The following is a 19,384-nucleotide window of genomic DNA, read 5'->3' as shown; positions in this document are numbered from 1 at the left end:
CGCTCACTGACGTCAGATATCGTTACTGTGAAGCTTTCTCAGCTGTCAAAATTCCGTTTGGTAAAAAGGGCAAAATTTCGTGAACCTCTTTTCTTTTCAACTGCCTACCACGCTTTAGATAGAAATATATATTTTGTTGTGTTTATCAACCTTATTCACCCGGGAAAGAACATATATGCAAATACCCCGCCGTAAAAATACTCACCTCCATTGAAGAGTAATGGAGGATATACAGTTTACGGCTGGATTTTTGTATACGAGCTCGACATGCAAACTGCTAATGTAACTTCTCATGAATGTTTAAAATTTAACTTGAAATGCTGATTGCACCTTTTGTTCACTACACAATTTTATCTTCAAAATTTTATGAACGCAATCCGACTATTTTGCGATTTTGACATATTGCTAACTGTTCTTTACAGTTTAAGGGTTGAAAGATCAAAACAGCTAGCGCACGCGATTCATCTTTTGACAGTTCTCGTGGTTGCAAAGGCGTGTTTATATTGCCGCATTTCGGAGAGCACGCTGCTTTACTGTATCTTTCGTGTGTTTCGATCATTTCTAGGACTGTTGCTAGTTTTTGTAGTGCTTAATAGTGACAATAGTTAATATTGTGTCATTATGGCGGTTCCAAATCCGAGGGAATTTTCTCAGGACGGGAAATATTTCGCTTTTATCAACAGCCAAGGTAAATTTGTCGTGTACGAAGTGGAAGCAGGTCGCGTTTGCCAGGAGTACATACCAAACCTGCACCTCAATGTTCCGTGTACATGCTTTACCTGGGTGGAAATCGGTTCCGGCGGTGGTCTGAGCGCCAAGAAAAAGAAAAAACGAGCCAGCAGCGGTAGTGGAAGCCAGCAAACGTTTGTCGCGTTCGGAACCAGTAGCGGCACAGTGGCTTTGTATGGTTTAGCTTCTTCTAAGATCGAGAAAACTTTCAAGGGTGCAGGACACTCTGGGCCTATCACGGCAATTTGTGCAGAAGTCGGAGCAGATTCGCTTTACACAGCTGGTGCCGATGGAAAGGTAATAGAATGGAGTCTGAGTCAGTGCGAACAGAAAAAAGCGCACAACGTGGGAGTCGAGAAGCTCACTTGTTTGGCTGTAGTTGACAAGGGAGAGACAATATTAACCGGTGCCAGGCAGCTGAAGCTTTGGGATATGCAACAGGAAGAAGTTAGTAAATCGTTTGTCGGTCACACATCGAACACGGTTCGAGCGGAAAGAGTTTTCGGCAGCGATGAAAAGGTTTACGTTTTGACTACTTCTGTCCATGATCGACATGTGTCCTTGTGGTCGATGGAAGGCGATGGAAGATCGCCCGTTGGAATATTCACCATGGACGATGCTCCAGAGTATATTTCGACGCGAATGTTGGATTCCAAATTGCATCTGGTGACCGTTTCCAAATCCGGAATGGCTTATTACTACATCAAGAGTTTGGATAAGTAAGTTTAACGCTTTTCACATTGTTACGTTCAGTTTATATTTCTTTCTTTCAGAATAAGCGTGAACAAGCCAATAAAAGCCAACCACACGTACGAGGTGGCGCTTGACACTGCCGGTAGTGGATCTAAGGCTGTTGATCGTTTACCAATCTACACAGCTAGCATTGAGTTTTCTCCCAATCAGGAACAGTTGTTGGTGGGATATGGTACCGAAATCAATCTGAAATTCGAACAGATAACTATCGAAAAAGATATCAAACAGAACGTTATCATACGTGAACAGAAGTCGATTTCCAAACGGAGTGAGGACAAATTGCTTAAAACCAAAACGCCCACTGTGGATAATGCGACTGCCGAATTCTTGAACCCGGTGAACGCCAGTAGAAAATCTTTAAAAACGGTGAGTATTGTTTAGAAACTATATTTTTCGTTGGCATGTAAACTAGAGAAAACTATATTCTAGCTTGAAATTCCTATGGAGGCCCGCTTAGAAAATTTAGCGCTCGCCTCTTCGGATAGTTCTCCAAGGGGAAAGGAAGCTCAGAAAAACATGGCTCATTTGCTCATTCAGGGTTTACACAGTAAAGATGCTGCTATTCTGCGGAACGTATTTAGTCGGAATGACCCGGATGTTATAGCGCGTACGGCTGAACGTGTACCGGCGCAATACGTCAGTGTTCTGTTGGATGAAATATCTGGTCTTATGCAGAAAAAGACTGTTCAGTGAGTTAAAGTGTTTTGTCTGATAAGAATTTCAACCTTTATAACTTTATTATGTCGCCTTTACAGTGTAGCAACCGCTATCTGCTGGTTGAAAGCATTAATTCACAGCCACGCAAGCCAGTTGATGGCTTTGGGTTCAGAAAATTTACTTTCAAACTTTGGTACCTGTCTGGGAATCATTGAGTACCGTGTGGAGCATGCGAATTCCCTTTCCAAGTAAGCTACCGGAACCAAGTTGAAATACATTGTAACTCGTTGCTTTACACTATTCACAGGCTGAGCGGTCGGTTGGACTTGCTGGTTAGTCAAATCGATCGAAGCGATCAATTGACGGGGACTGCAGATACTGAGCAGGCACTAGTTTATCAGGAGGAGGACGATTCCGATGTAGACTCAGTTTTGGGCAAAGGAGTAGAATCGTCGGTGGAGGATTTCGATGGTGACATGGATGAAGAGAACGAGGATGAGGATGTCACTGCTGGAAGTTTCGTTCGGTTGCGAAATGGTTCTATTCCGGATGAGGATACGGAAAACAGTGAAGTGGACGAACAAGTAAATGGTGTACAGGAGGAAGAATCCAGTGACGATGTCGAAGAGGAGGAGGACGACGACGAAGAGATGGATGTTTCTGATTAGCTAGTGCATCGTTTTATTTAGAATATTTGTGTTAAAAATCGATATATATTACCAGTAAAAATGCATTTTGGAGTCATTTATTTAAAAAAAACGGAGGTGCTTTCAAATTCGAAGCAATGGTAAGTTTTAGTTCAAACCCTACATATAAAACTAAAAACGAGAAGAAATTTGTCGGTCGTATAAGAGACTCTAATTTGAAAAGCTAGATGAATGACTGAACAAAGTATATCACACATTTTAAATTATTTCCCGATTCTCCGTCGACCATATTTCTTTGAACTTCCTCAAACATTTTTCTGCGAATACTCTCAACACGTATTTTTCAATTATTCAACTGTTTTTCGTATTTTCGTTCAAATAATCATCACATTTGTTCGAAAATTTGCCAAATGCCATTACACAGCCGTTTTGTGTTTTTTAAGATTTCCGTTTTTTACGGAATTCGGATTTTTATTCTCAGTTTTTCGTAGAAAATAATTATATACGACTTTCGTTAATATTACAAAGTCTTTATTAAAAGTACATACTACACAAAAGAACAATACTGTACTCGGCAGTGAGAAAGTAATATCAGAACTGGTATAACATGTTTAGAAACATAAAAGTAACAAAAAAGCTTAAAATTCATCGCTGTAATTTTCATTTATATAACAGCGAGCTTTTTTCGCCTTACGAGGTTTATATACGTAGCCGGCAGGTCCGGACAGATCTATAGTTGGTAGAATCGGTTCCGGTGGAGGCTTGATTGCATCCAACTCGCGCTCCTCAGATAAACGTCGTTTGAGTGTACCTTTTAGGTAAACTTCTTTAAATAATGTGTCTTGTTCTGGATTGCGAGCACCACGATCGATTTCCTCAAATATGCTATCCAACTGACTGTCAACAGCCGCCACGTCGATGCTGCTTCCTACTTGCAGGTACTCCTCGTGATGCTTGATAGCGGACGATATTTCCGCCTCCCCAAGACTTTTCTTCACAATCGCTTTATCCAGTGCTTGCTTAAGATAAGAGCATCGATATAAACTCTCGTCCACAGTTCCCAAAACGATAAAGCGGAACACGTGAACCTGCTTAGTTTGTCCGATGCGATGGGCTCGATCTTCTGCCTGGAAATCGGCCTGTGGATTCCAATCGACATCGTAGAATATCACAGTGTCGGCAGTCGGGAGATTAATGCCTACCCCTCCGGCACGGGTTGTTAGCATAAAGATAAACTTGTCTGACCCTGGAGCGTTAAAATCGTCTAGCAGAACTTGTCGTTCGTCAGTGTTGGTATCTCCAGTTAGACGTGAATATTTGTAACCCTTCCATGCCAAATAATCATCCAGAATGTTTAACAGAACTACAAACTGAGAGAAAATAAGGACCCGTGATCCGCGTTTATACAGTCGAGCAAGAAGTTTATCGAGTACGATCATCCGTGAGCTGGCATCTACTAAATGTTGTCCTTCCTCGAAGGGCTCCGGTTCCGCACCAGGCATCAAGTATGGGTGTAAAGTCACCTGCCGTAGATAAGGGAATATATTGGCCATATGAAAGTTCACACTATATCCTGCACCACGAGTAAGCTGAATGTCCCGATTGATCACTTTTTTGGACCAATACCTCATTGCCCTCGTGGGAGGCATAAAGATGGTAGTCTTTATCTTTGGTGGAATGTTAAGTTCAACTTCAGCTTTTATACGACGAAGCATAATCGGCTGGAGGATATTTTTCAGTCGCAACGAGCGTTCGTGATTTGGATCAATGCAGTCCTCTACTTTGAACCAAGAGTCGAAATCCTCTGCATCGCGGAAGAATTCTGGCAGAAGCAAATTCAACATTGCCCATAGTTCGTGCAGATTGTTGTTGATTGGAGTACCAGTTAGGAATAAAATGCTGCGATAAGTAATTTGTCGTAGTAATGATGAAAATTGTGTGTGCTCATTTTTACAACGCTGAGCCTCATCGAGGATAACGTACTGATAATTGATTCGTTTGAAATGCGTTTTTTCGGAAACGAAAAATTGATAATTTGTAACAACAACGTCCCATGATCTACGGCCTGCTGCCAGGGTCTTGTACAGTTGCCCTTTATCTTGCTTGTAACAATGTCCCCGTAAGACTCGAACATCTGGAATAAATCGTTGGAATTCTCGAATCCAGTTGTTAATTGTTGATAAAGGAACAATAACTAGATGGGGTCCTTTGATGTTTCTAAAAAAAAAAACAAATATTAGTTCACGCATTGTACTTTTTGTAAATCACTTACTTGTGGTGCCTCAGATAACCCAACATAGATATTGATTGCAGCGTTTTACCCAAACCCATCTCATCGGCCAAGATTCCATTGATACCCTTATCATACAGCGATATGAGCCAGTTCAAACCATCGACTTGGTAATCTCTCATTACTCCATTGATGAATGACGGTGAGGTAGTAAAGTATGCCCCAACCTTCAAAAGGTCCTTTTCCTTTCCGATATGCTGCTGCACGCGTTTTCTCTCCCTTTTGACCGGTTGATTATTGTTGGAATCTTTCGTATTTCCTTTTGACGCCGGGTTTTTAGTACCTTTGCGCTGCTCGATAAACTGTTTGAACTGTAAAAACTGATCCTCCAGAAACTCTAAGCGACACATTTGAGCGTCGGATAGATCTCTGCGGTAAGCACTCAAGTTGGTGGAATCGTCAACAGAGTGGTCCATATCCATCACATCACTGGGAGTCGCGGAGTGACGACGCTAGAGTGGAGTTGAAAAACATTCAAATATTTTAAAAAGTAGGCCATGAACTGATTCGTTTTGTGCAAAACATGGAGTACGAATACGGAAACGGTACCTACTTTTATTTTAAATAAACGTGATCGGATCTTTTCCGAGATTGTGTTACTTACCTCAGGATGCTTGATATCGGAATTTTCGCTATTACCAGCTGCCGCATCGTCTCCATTGTTTGCAACCTGATTGCTCATGTTGTTGCTGAGAAATTGCAAAGGCAGCAGAATTTTGCTTACTCGTTGAGATATGTCAGTAACAAATGGAATTATCATTTAAGAAATTGCATTAAATTTAATTAACAGGAACAAACACGAATCTTCGATTCTCAAACTCAAGCAATCCACTTATTCTACGCCGGTGTTGGTCGTTAACTGATGTTGCATGACCTGCCTTAACAGCGAAGTAAAAAAGCAGCTGACAACCGTTTTCGCGCCGATGTACTCACGTTCTCTCACGCTCAATCCTGTTAAGAGAAAATGTGAACGTTTGCTAGGACAGTGGGACCTTGTTGAATCGTACTTAATTTTCTTATTAAAAATTTCGGTTCATAAGAGTTTTAATGAGAAAGTATCATATTTTGCGCTATTAGAACTTATAGTTTTCTCGATTGGAAAGTAAAAACGAGAAATTGAAAACATTACTGAAATGGGCAATATTTTCAAGAATTTATCATCAGATATCAGAGATCAGAGATGCTAAATACTTTTGATAAATGTCTGCAACTGCTCGGAAAACTGGAAAAAATTGCTTGAATTCCGAAAAAAATCTCTATGATATAGACCTTTTTACGTACGAATGTGTTAGTCAGAGATGCCAGATATACAGACAAATCTGTATTATACAGACTTTCTGTGTTGCGATACAGACACGCATAAGCCTACAGATTTTATACAGACATTTAGTATAATACAGATATTACACAGATATCTGATATTCTACATAATGGTTTTACCAGTATACACAAAAAAACGAACACAAAAACCAAAAGTCACTGTAGCCGTTGCTGGAAAAAGTGAACTAGGAACTGAACACTTTGCTGAACATATTAATCTTGCGTTTTTGAGAGTGAAATCATGACAACGGGAATCGAGTCAGGCTATCGGGGTTTTTATCGGCCCCGTGGGCACTAATCTGCCTGTTTCGCCCCCAGTAACAAACAGTTGATTGTCTCGATCGATTGCCATGCAGGTTATATTGGTGAAAAGACCGTTTGTTCTATTCGGAGCAATATCCAACGTTGAAGAATTGCTTAAAATGTCCCAAACCTTGAAGGTACTATTTTTATAACCGCGAGACTTCTGCCATCATGTATCAGTTTAGCTACATTACGACGAACGATGATTTTTATCACGGGAAAGACTCTTACTTCTATGTGTTACTTAGATTTAAAAGATACATTAGTTATCAATTAATCAACCAACTATGATAGACTCGAAAAAGAACAATCAAAACAAGCAATAAAACAAAACAATCTGACAGGTCGACAAATAATTAGGTATCAATGTATCGGTAACTTTTTTTCGCAGTGGTATACAGACTTATACAGACATTTTTATGGATTATACAGACTTGCCAAAAAAAAGTCTGGCATCTCTGGTGTTAGTGCCACTAGTTGGGGAAAATATTTATAAATAACTGTTTTGTTCGCAATGCTATGTTTTTAGCAGCTGGACAAAAATTCAATTGAACACTCATTATATGTTTCAAACTTGTTTCTGAAGAAATTTTCTCATTCGTGATCAGAATTCGGAAAAAGCTGCTGAACATAATCGACCAAAAATGGTGAAAAGTGATAAAAGTCGAAGCAACAAGATGCGATGATTTACAGTTTGGAGGAAACAAAAGCAACTTCCCACGGGTTTACACGTTTACTAGTGTGCGTAGGTGAAAAGTCACTTATATCTATAGACTTTGACGACTTTGACAAAAATCTGCAGAAGCTATGAAAAATATCCGCAAATTAATTATAATCTGCACACGGACTGTAAAAATCTGCACATCTGGTATCCCTGTTTATCACCCACTTATGCCTTGTTCGCCTTGTTCAGACTACGCCGCATATCACCTGATATCGCCAGAAGATATCGGATATCAATTCGGGTGTTACACTACAGTGAGATGATAGGGTTTGACATTTGCTTTGGTATTTGGGTTGTTTAGCTCTATCATTTTTTTATATCATCTGAAAGAGCTGCATTTTCTGAGCAAAACGTGATTTTCAAAAATTTTCTATCGTTGTTCTTCGATTTTCAAATCACGAATTGAGTTGTTAAGCTATATCAGAGTTTTTTTTATCATCTGAAAGATCTGCATGTTAAGTAAAACAAGATTTAAAAAATATTTATCACGATTTAAAACTGCTCGAAATCGCTACAATGACAGTTCAGCCATATACCAATTGGGTCCTGAAGCTATACCGGTTTTTTTTTATATATTATTTGAAAAAGCCGCGTTTTCTGAGCAAAACGTGATTTTTGAAAAACGTTTATCGTTTTCCTTCGATTTTTAAACGAAGAATAAAAAAACTGCTCGAAAGGTCTTAGATGACGTTTCGCCCATATACGGTATATGAGAGAACTGTCACTTAAGGCACTTCGAGCAGATTTTTATCCTTCATTTAAAAATCAAAGTTTCAAAAAATCACATTTTGCTCAGGAAATTACACTCTTTCAAATGATATATAAAAATCGGAAACTCTGCTCGAAGTTAAAAATCACTGTGATAAAGCATTTTTGAAGCCCTATTAATTCATTGTTTTGCAAAAGACCATGAAAAACGTGGCTCGGATTTTGACATGTTCGTTTGGCTCATATTAGTGTTGGGACTATCCGGATTAAAATATCTGGATATCCGACCTCGGATATCCGCCAAATATCCAAAATCCGGATCAACCGGATATCCGGATATTATCCGACAGGATATCCGGATTTTCGGATGGTCGATATCCAGATATTGTATCCGAACATAGTTTAATTAGAATTGTGTAAATAATTACTTACGAGGGGATGGGGGATTGTGGAAAAAGCCATTTTTCGCGTTACATTTCATTCGAACGGGCCTAGAAGACAGAAAAAAATCCGGATAGTATATCCGGATATCCGACTATTCGATTATCCGTATCAGGATATCCGGACATCCGAATAGTATTCGTTTACACATTCGTGATCCGAGCTTCGGATAACTGGATCACGAATATATCCGGTTAAAAATCCCAGCACTAGCTCATATATGCCTTTTAGCTAGTGCGCACGCCGACATCCTGTTGTCGGATCCCTACTGATTTTACGACAAAGTTATTTCCTTTTGGTAAACCTTTTTTCTAAACAAAACCTAAACCACCGACAAACAGACGAGCGTAAACGGTTTTTGTCTTTGCTAATGGGGAAAACGTTTTTGTCTTCGCTAATTCGCGTTGACGGCGTTGCTGATATTTGTTTGGTTTTTGCATGTAACAAAGAAGGAGAGAAATATTTTTGCTTTTGTCATCACGCACATTTTGACAATTACATATGAGTGTTCACGTAAGTGCGAACAGCCTTCAAAATCTCTTTCAACGCGAATAACCCGAATAGGTGTGCACGCTTGCTTACATCAACACAAGCGGCATTACTGATGGTTTTTGTCTCTGATAATGAATGTGCACGCTTGCTTATAGCGACAATAGCGGCATTATGGCTCACTAAGCAAAATTTCAAAATAATCGTTATTATTTTGAATATTGAGAATAGGTTATGTTTCCATTTAATTCTACTACAAAAAATCGAATACCCTTTAATCGAATACTGTCCGCAGATACGTATTTCGGTTGCTACATACAACTATCATCAGTGCTTATGTGGACTGAATAGTTGCAACCATGGTATAGAGTTCTCCAAGCGAAAACACACGAACACCACGACACGGTCCGATTTACACTGTATATTGAAATTTGTGAGGTTGGCAAATGGCTGGACACGTGTAACTTGAGACCCTAATGTGGCCATTCACCTCTGTCCAGCAGCTCCTATCCCAACCTCCACGTGGTGCCGACCGGAATACGAGTAACCTTAGCGGAGATCGGGTAACCAACCCCGGTGGAAACTATGGTCGTATGCTGACTGGGAAGGGGGTCGTACACGGCTGTATCCCCAAAGGGGCGGCGTACAACAGCGTCTGACCCGGAGCGGGCGGCTGAATTATGGAATGCTGTATCCCGCCAGTTACACCTAAGATGGCAGCCCCATCAGCAGGATGTAGGTATCGCGACTCTGGTAAGGTAGTATACCGAAACCTCCCTTCAACCACGAACAACGAATTTAGAAATACGGAACGGATCAATCGGCAAAGATCTAGGCTACGAACACGGAAAAAGATTAAGGTAAACGATTGGAAATTGGGTACTTGGAACGTCCGATCTCTCAATGAACCGACGCGGGCTGGCTTGCTTGCTCGAGAACTACAGCGGCAGGGAGTCGAAATCGCAGCGATTCAGGAGGTTCGGTGGCCAAATTCCGGAGAAAGGGAATTCCGTGCAGTAGACCCTATTGCACGCACTTCTTTCAAGTACCACATCTACTACAGTGGCGGCAAAGTAGCGGAACGGGGCGTCGGTTTCGTAGTGCTGGGAAATCAGAAAACAAGAGTCATCCGGTGGAGGCCCGTAGATGACCGTATATGCGTGTTGAGGATTAATGGCAAATTCTTCAACTACAGTTTAATCAACACCTACGCACCGACAAACGACAAATCCGATGAAGTCAAAGATGAGTTCTATGACAAGCTTAAGCGAATCTATGACGAGTGCCCAAAACACGACTTAAAAGTCGTCATCGGAGACGCAAACGCACAGGTTGGGAGGGAGGAATTCTTCCGTCCGGTCATTGGAAGGCATAGCCTCCACTCGTCAACCAATGAAAACGGCCTGAGGCTGATAAACTTTGCCGCGGCCAGAGGAATGGTCATATGTAGCTCCTATTTTCCACGTTTATTCGGAAACACACCTGGAGGCATCCAAATGGAGAAGACTGCTCCCAGATCGATCACGTACTGATTGACGGTCGGCACTTTTCGGATGTTACTGATGTTAGGTCTTTTCGGGGACCAAACATTGACTCTGACCATTATCTCGTCGTTTGTAAGATCCGCGCACGGTTGTCGAACGTGCTGAAATCTCGTACAGAGAGGACGACGCGTTTCAACATTCAGCGGTTGAAAGCTGATGGCGTGGCAGCAGAATACGCCAGAGAGCTGGATCAACGGATCGCAGAACAGCAGGAGGAAGGAGTAGAAGACATAAATGGGCTGTGGAGCAGTATTCACGGCGCCATCGAAACGACTGCGAGAGAGGTGGTAGGTACGACGCGTGGAAGACAGCCTAACGGCTGGTTTGATGCTGAGTGCCAGAGAGCGACAGATGAGAAGAACCGTGCCAGGAGCCGCATGCTCACTGCGGCTACGCGTCAGAACAGAGAGAGGTACAGGGTGGCAAGAGCTGCCGAAAATAGAACTCACCGTCGGAAGAAGCGCGAGCACGAGGAGCAGGTGCTCGCCAGCGCAGAGGACAGCTATGCTGAAAACGACGTGCGGAGATTCTATAGAACTGTCAACAGAGTCAGAAGCAGGAATTTCCCTGTGCCGGTCATGTGTAATGACAAGGACGGCAACCTGCTTACTGATAAACCGACGGTTGCAGCCAGGTGGAAGGAGTATTTTCAGGCGCTATTGAATGGTGAGGAGCCGGATGAGCAGAGCAGGAACAGGATGACGAGTATGAGTGACGAACAAGCTGTGGAGCCACCGACACAGGAGAAGGTGAAAAAGGCGATTAGTGAGCTGAAAAACGCAAGGCCGCTGGGAAGGACGGTATCCCGGCCGAACTTCTAAAAGCGGGAAGCGAGCGGCTGTACTATGCGGTCCACCAGATAATATTAAGAATCTGGGCGGACGAACAAATGCCGAACGACTGGTTGGAAGGCCTCATATGCCCTATCTATAAGAAGGGCCATCGATTGGATTGTGGCAACTATCGAGGGATAACGTTGCTCAACTCCGCATATAAAGTGCTCTCCCGTATCCTGTTCTTCAGATTGAGACCGCTAACGGAATACTTTGTTGGCGAATACCATCTGTTTGTGGACTTCAGGGCGGCATACGACTCAGTGAAAAGAAATGAGCTGTGGCAGATCATGCTGGAACACGGTTTCCCTACGAAACTAATAAAGCTGAGTCGTATGACACTTGAGGGATCCAAATCGTGCGTGCGGATAGCTGGCGAGACATCAGCCGCGTTCGTAACGTTGGATGGACTGAAGCAGGGGGATGCGCTCTCCAATCTACTGTTTAACATCGCTCTTGAGGGTGCAGTACGAAGAGCAAACGTCGAAAGAAACGGTACGATGACCACGAAATCTCACATGCTTCTTGGTTTTGCGGACGACGTCGATATCATCGGTATCAACCGTAAGGCCGTGGAGGAGGCTTTCATACCTTTTAAGAGAGAAGCAGCGAGATTGGGACTTGTCATTAACTCTGCCAAAACGAAGTACATGGTAGCTGGCAGAGAGCATGGGTGTTGGTTCTGAGGTGGAGATAGATGGGGAACGATTTGAAGTGGTTGACGAATTCGTTTATCTTGGTACGCTTGTGACATGTGACAACGATATGAGCCGTGAAGTGAAACGACGAGTTGCAGCTGCGAACAGGGCTTTCTACGGACTGCGTAACCAGCTAAGGTCCCGTAGTTTGCAAACTCGCACAAAACTAGCGCTGCATAGGACGCTGATACTCCCGGTGGCCCTTAACGGACATGAAGCATGGACGCTGAAGGAAGCTGATCGACGAGTGCTCGGAGTTTTTGAGCGTAAAGTTCTGCGATCGATACTTGGCGGTAAATTGGAAGGTGGAGTGTGGCGCAGACGCATGAATCACGAGTTGTACCAGGTATACAAACATGCTGATATAGTGAACGTAATACAGCGGGGCAGGCTTCAGTGGGCTGGACACGTAGCCAGGATACCTGACGAGAGAGCCGCCAAAACTATCTTCAGTAGAGAACCAGGAAGAGGCCGTCGACTCCGTGGTAGACCTCGCACGCGGTGGATGTGCGCGGTGGAAAAAGATGCACGATCTGCTGGTGTACGGGGAGACTGGAGAACGGCTGCCCAAGACAGAAGAACCTGGACATCTCTAATTCGTTCGGCCCTAGTAAGTATTGAAATTTGTGAGAGAGTGAATCAAACTCGGTAGTTTTTTATCCTCTCTTTCAGATGACAGTTCTCACAGGTGACAAAAAATGTATACAGCTAACAAAGAAAAATCGTATACATCGCACTAATACACACGCGCCTGGAGAACTCTATATGGGCGAACAGTCATTGTAGCGATTTTGAGCAGTTTTAATTTGTGATTTTAAAATTGAAGGACAACGATAGAAAGTTTTTGAAAATCAAGTTTTGCTTAGAAAAGGCAGCTCTTTCAGATGACATAGAAAACTGATATAGCTAAACAACTCAATTTGTTCGTTGCTCTATTTGAGCCCTAAGTTCCATTCAATCAATTTCTTTTTAGTTAAACATTGACTAATTGGCTTGCATTCCCTTTAGCTTCAAATAATACTGCTGCTTATACCCCGTTCACACTACACCGCATATCACCTGATATCAGGCGATTCGTGCTATCGAGGCCATATCACCATCGATATTACCTGATATCCCATACAATCGAGCTGTCAACGGATATCACCTCGGCTACATGCTATCGCGGATATTATGTTCTAAAACCAATAATAACCACCTTTCCAGCAGTTGGCAACACGGCCAACAGACATTCGACCAAGAATTGGTATGGTGGCCTTCAAGCGTTACGAACGTCTATTTTTGTACCGTTCATCACAAAACTTCCTTTTATGCCGTCACAATTTGTTTCTATATGTTTTGGGGCACAATTGTTGTCAGAGCCGGATTTAAGGGGGGGCCCAGGGGGCCCGGGCCCCGGGCCCCCACATTTTTGGGGCCCCCACAAAACGAGAAAAAATTCTTTTCTCTATCAAAAATGAGATTCAATCAAAAGTTCAATTTACAGTAAGAAAATTTGAACAGACCATTTCAATCTGAAACTTTCCTTCAGTGTTATTTTTTCGCGAGCGCCAATATCACAACCACATCCATAAGATTTCACCTTCGATTCTCTTGGAATGACACACATTAACAGACCATTTGAATCGAACAAGCGCGCATGGGAGATCAAGCAGGAAAGAAGATAATCCACAAGTTTTTTTTTTTCATACATTGCTGTTGATTCCGAAAATAAGTTTACCTGTCCGAATCAGGGATACTAGATTTGCGTTGCAAAATGCAGATTTTCAGAGTCCGTGTGCAGATTTTATTGACCTGCAGAAGTGTGTAGTTTTCCTAGGTTCTGTAGATTATTGCCAGCGTAGCCTTATATTTGCGCAGTCTTTCTCAAATTGTGTGCAAATTTTTGCTTGCGGATCGCATTTTTTTCGAATTGCGGTAGGTTTTTATTTTTCAGATATCAAGAAAAAAATTCCGGATTTCGAGCAGTTGCATACATTTATTTATTTGAGCCTAATGATCTCGAACGCAACTGGAGAAAGGTCTTTATCGAAGATGAAACTGACTGAAAATAGGTTGCGTACGACTATGAAGAGTAAAAGGCTGTCAAACTTAGCATTGTTAAGTTGAAAGTACAATATTCTGAAGGAGCTGAATGTTGATTATTCAATCAATAAGTTCTCTGCAAAAAAAAAACTCGTAAGAAAAATTCTAGCAAATTTTTGGTAACTTTTCAATGAGAAATAAGTGTTTTTAACTCGTACGATAAAAAAACGGGTTTGTTTTATTCTGGGGCCCCCACTGTAAATTGGGCCCCGGGCCCCCACAATCGTAAATCCGGCTCTGATTGTTGTACAAAATATCACTTAGAATATCACATTACATACAAAAATCTTGAGAAATTGCTCAAAATTATCCGATATGCTGTCAATAACTGCAGTTAACATTTGGTCGGTTTGCCCGAATCAACATAATATAAGGGTAAACTGACCATTTTTCGGGTGCCAGTGCCAGTGATGTTGGTAACGCGTCAAATGTGTGGTAGCTGACGGCGCTGCCATCCCCGTGCATTCGACGCAACCCTACAAATTTCGAAATTCGCGTTGCATGCGAAAAAGTAGGAAGGAAATATTCTTACTCTTGTCATCCCGCACATTTTGACAATTGCATATGAGAGTTCACGTTGGTGCGAGCCAACTAGCTGACATCTCTATCCTAATCCCATTGCTCTTGTTGTCTTGTTTTAGTTGTCTTGTTTTAGCTTGTTTCTGGCGATATCAGGCGTAGTCTGAAAAAGGCATTAAAATTGGTTTAAAAGCAGAATATTCTAGTAGAGACAAATATAAATTCATCTGTAAAATTACCAATAAATCAGTCGCATGCAAAACGTGCAAAACTGAATTGAATTTAGTCTTCAAATGGTTCCCAGCCCTAAACTTCACAAGCATATTTCCCGGCTTTCAATTTATTTCTAAACAGTTGGCAGCGGTGACAGTTAATCGAAGACAATCGAAACCTTCAGAAATCAGCGCTCTTTTTCCCTCTCGCGTTGTCGGTCGGTTTGAGTTTTATTGCGGGAAGGAAATTGTGTAATTTTTGCTGTTAACTCGTCGGGATTAAGAATAAAAATAGTTGCAAAAGATGTCCAAGGAAGAGGAAACCGTCGAGGCGACGGATACAAACGACAATTCGGTGAGTTTGCGGGCAAAAACATCGGTTTAAAAGTGGTCACTTTTTCTTGCGAAATTCTGCAGCCATTGTTTGAGCGAGTGAGAGCTGCTGCACGCTTTAAGCGAGGAAGGACGCCTACACTGAATGCAGCTGATTGTTAATGCTTTTGTTTTTTTTTGTCTTGTTTAGAATGATTCCACATCGGACACGACTTCGTCCCATACTAAGGAACCGGATTACGATGCTACGTTGGAAACAGACCGTAGCAAGCGGTTCGAGTTTTTGCTGAAGCAGACGGAAATTTTTGCTCACTTCATGCAAGCTGCCCCGGCCAAAGGTTCCAGTCCACCGGCCAAAGTTAAGGGCAAGCCCAAAAAGAGCGAGAAAGGCGAAAAGCCGGCTGCCTCATCCGCTGGTCCTGCGGGTGACCCGGGAGAGTAAGTTGTTTTTTTTTTTCACTAATGCTAGAGGATGAGAGATGGAATGATTATATGTGTAATCCTAATTTTCAGCCACCGACATCGGAAAACCGAGCAGGAAGAAGATGAGGAACTGCTTGCGGAAACGAATACCAAAGCAAAGACGGTCTTTCGCTTCGAGTCTTCACCGCCGTACATCAAGGCAGGCGAGATGCGAGATTACCAGATTCGTGGGTTGAACTGGATGATTTCGCTGTACGAAAACGGCATCAATGGCATTCTGGCTGATGAAATGGGGCTTGGTAAAACGTTACAGACTATCTCGCTGCTGGGTTACTTGAAGAACTTCCGAAACAATCCTGGGCCGCACATTGTGATCGTACCGAAATCCACACTGCAAAATTGGGTCAATGAGTTTGGCCGTTGGTGTCCTTCGTTGCGTGCCGTTTGTCTTATCGGCGATCAAGAGACCCGCAATGTATTTATTCGGGATGTTCTAATGCCTGGTGAGTGGGACGTTTGCATTACGTCGTACGAGATGTGCATTCGAGAGAAGGCGGTTTTTAAGAAATTCAACTGGAGATATATGGTTATTGACGAGGCTCATCGTATCAAGAATGAGAAATCCAAGCTGTCGGAGATTTTGAGAGAGTTCAAAACGGCTAATCGACTGCTGTTGACGGGTACACCATTGCAAAATAATTTGCACGAGCTGTGGGCTTTACTGAACTTTTTGCTGCCGGATATTTTCAACAGCGCTGATGATTTTGACTCGTGGTTCGATGCGAATGAATGCATAGGCGACAATAAACTGATAGAACGTTTGCATGCGGTGCTAAAGCCGTTCCTTTTGCGTCGTTTGAAGTCCGAAGTCGAGAAACGGTTGTTACCGAAAAAGGAGGTCAAAATTTTCGTTGGTTTGTCAAAAATGCAACGCGAATGGTATACCAAAATTTTGATGAAAGATATTGACATTGTAAACGGTGCCGGAAAGATGGAGAAAATGCGTCTGCAGAATATTTTGATGCAGCTGCGAAAGTGCACCAATCACCCATATCTGTTTGATGGAGCCGAGCCGGGACCACCGTACACGACGGATTATCACTTGTTGGAGAACAGCGGCAAAATGGTTGTTCTGGATAAGCTGCTTAGGAAACTACAAGAGCAAGGTTCTAGGGTCTTAATTTTCAGTCAAATGACACGTATGTTGGATATTCTGGAAGATTTCTGCTATTGGCGGCAATTCCAGTACTGCCGGTTGGACGGTCAAACTCCGCATGAAGATCGTACTAAAATGATTGACGAGTACAATGCTGAAAATAGTACCAAGTTTCTCTTTATGTTGTCAACACGTGCCGGCGGTTTGGGTATCAATTTGGCCACAGCCGATGTGGTTATCATTTACGATTCGGATTGGAATCCACAGATGGATTTGCAGGCGATGGATCGTGCCCATCGAATTGGTCAGAAAAAGCAGGTGCGCGTATTCCGTCTTATCACTGAAAATACTGTTGAGGAAAAGATTGTAGAACGTGCTGAAATAAAGTTGAAATTGGATAAGTTGGTTATCCAGCAGGGCCGTTTGATAGACAACAAAACTAACCAGTTGAACAAGGATGAGATGCTAAATATCATTCGTTTTGGTGCGAATCACGTATTTCAATCGAGAGACTCTGAGATTACCGATGAAGATATTGATGCCATCCTGCAGAAGGGAGAAACCAAAACTCAAGAGCAGAATGCTAAATTAGACAAACTCGGTGAATCCTCACTTCGTAGCTTCACACTCGATACCGAAAATCTAGAAAACCGTTCGGTCTATCAGTTCGAAGGAGAGGATTATCGTGAAAAACAAAAACTGCACACACTCGGCTCATGGATTGAACCGCCGAAGCGTGAACGAAAGGCAAACTACGCCGTCGATGCCTACTTCAAGGAGGCACTTCGTGTAGCCGAGCCAAAAGCACCGAAAGCTCCCCGCCCACCGAAACAGCCGATCGTTCAGGACTTCCAGTTCTTCCCGCCACGTCTCTTCGAGCTGTTGGATCAGGAAATCTATCATTATCGCAAAACGGTCAACTATAAGGTACCGAAGAATCCAGACTTAGGTCCCGAAGCGAATAAAGTCCAACGGGAGGAACAACGGAAAATCGATGAGGCGGAGCCACTGTCGGAGGACGAAATCGCCGAGAAGGAATCTCTACTAACGCAGGGTTTCACCAATTGGAACAAGCGTGATTTTAACCAGTTTATCAAGGCCAACGAAAAGTACGGCCGGGATGATATCGAAAACATCGCCAGAGAAGTGGAGGGCAAAACACCGGAAGAAGTTATGCAGTACAGTGCGGTGTTCTGGGAGCGCTGTCACGAGCTGCAGGACATCGAGCGACTGATGGGTCAAATCGAGCGCGGGGAGGCTAAAATACAGCGTCGAGCGTCGATTAAAAAGGCTCTGGATGGAAAGGTATCTATTACATATTTACTTTTGCATGAGTTTTCAAAATAGATTGATACATTCATAATTCATTTTTAGATGTCCCGCTACCGTGCTCCGTTTCACCAGTTGCGCATCTCGTACGGCAATAACAAGGGTAAAAACTACACCGAAGAGGAGGATCGCTTCTTAGTGTGCATGTTGCACAAGCTTGGCTTTGACAAAGAGAACGTCTACGAAGAGCTGCGTACGGCTGTTCGTTCCGCACCGCAATTCCGGTTCGATTGGTTCCTGAAGTCGAGAACCGCGTTGGAGCTGCAGCGTCGCTGCAATACGTTGATCACGTTAATTGAACGCGAGAACCAAGAGCTGGAAGAGAAAGAACGGCTTGAGAAGAAGAAAAAGACAGGAACGGCCGGAGGTACCCAGAAGGCAGCGACTGGAAAACGCAAGACGGAAACGGCCACCACTCCTAGCGATAAGAACACTAAGAAAAAGAAGAAGACTTAAATTTCCCCGCCCCTGTGTCGGTACGGTAAATTATGACAAGCAAACATTCGTAGGTTCTACAATAGCTTGGTAATTTCTAAATATACACGACTATCTTATAAGAATTGCTGTGCAAAGTTTTATTTCAAGCAGTTTTATTTTAGCTCATTGACTAACTTATTGTCTCAAGTATTACTATCATTTGATTGGTTCAATATATAAGCGTATGTATCATGTCAAGCCAATAAAGTAGAAATGCAAAGCTTCGATGTTTTCGTATGGGTTTCGGGCCATATTATGTTAAACACCTATATTCTAGTGAGAGTAAAATTTGCAAAATTAACAAGCACTATGATTGAGAATTATTATATTCAGTACTTGTAATAAGATAAGACGTGAATAAAAGAAAAATGGATTCTGTGGCGGATTTTATGATATTGCATGAACGTTTAATTTGACAACTCCTTACAGATTTTCCTGTAAGTGTAAACAGTATGAATTTTGTACTTTTCATTGTCTAGCTATTCGTTACTTCGGTCGATTGTTATGATTACAAATCATTTCGAAAAGATTTTTCATAATTTCGACGTAGCCTTTTTGAACACTGTTGCGAATGTTATCTTACGTACAAAACGGCTTTACCTGTACGACTTTACCAGACTTTTTACATATTTAATTTTTCTTGGAAACAAAAACTGAATATGCTGTAAAACCTTATTCTGTTCACAAGGTAAGAATAGAATAGATATTTTCATT

General features: G+C 42.4%; 3 protein-coding genes across 3 annotated transcripts; 2 read left to right on the top strand and 1 right to left on the bottom strand.

The window, feature by feature from the left end:
* The first annotated feature begins 471 nt into the window (after positions 1-471).
* On the top strand, positions 472-2,872 carry LOC129722295 (WD repeat-containing protein 43). The gene is made up of 5 exons (XM_055675640.1): positions 472-1,448; positions 1,503-1,848; positions 1,912-2,171; positions 2,238-2,387; positions 2,447-2,872. The coding sequence occupies exons 1-5, from the start codon at positions 622-624 to the stop codon at positions 2,805-2,807; spliced, it is 1,944 nt and encodes a 647-aa protein (XP_055531615.1). The 5' UTR covers positions 472-621; the 3' UTR covers positions 2,808-2,872.
* A 465-nt stretch (positions 2,873-3,337) lies between these two features.
* LOC129722998 (SWI/SNF-related matrix-associated actin-dependent regulator of chromatin subfamily A member 5-like) lies at positions 3,338-5,992 on the bottom strand. The gene is made up of 3 exons (XM_055676910.1): positions 5,681-5,992; positions 5,059-5,528; positions 3,338-5,003 (listed from the first exon to the last, which is right to left on the bottom strand). The coding sequence occupies exons 1-3, from the start codon at positions 5,834-5,836 to the stop codon at positions 3,425-3,427; spliced, it is 2,205 nt and encodes a 734-aa protein (XP_055532885.1). The 5' UTR covers positions 5,837-5,992; the 3' UTR covers positions 3,338-3,424.
* Positions 5,993-15,133: 9,141 nt separating this feature from the next.
* LOC129724141 (chromatin-remodeling complex ATPase chain Iswi) lies at positions 15,134-18,890 on the top strand. Its single transcript, XM_055678789.1, has 4 exons — positions 15,134-15,307; positions 15,476-15,723; positions 15,799-18,169; positions 18,239-18,890. The coding sequence occupies exons 1-4, from the start codon at positions 15,257-15,259 to the stop codon at positions 18,647-18,649; spliced, it is 3,081 nt and encodes a 1,026-aa protein (XP_055534764.1). The 5' UTR covers positions 15,134-15,256; the 3' UTR covers positions 18,650-18,890.
* Positions 18,891-19,384: the final 494 nt, after the last annotated feature.

The sequence above is a fragment of the Wyeomyia smithii genome, chromosome 2 (genome assembly GCF_029784165.1).
Source record: "Wyeomyia smithii strain HCP4-BCI-WySm-NY-G18 chromosome 2, ASM2978416v1, whole genome shotgun sequence".
NCBI classification, from domain to species: Eukaryota; Metazoa; Arthropoda; class Insecta; order Diptera; family Culicidae; genus Wyeomyia; species Wyeomyia smithii.
Note: the sequence above shows the minus strand (reverse complement) of the source record. Positions and strands in the feature narration are given on the sequence as shown.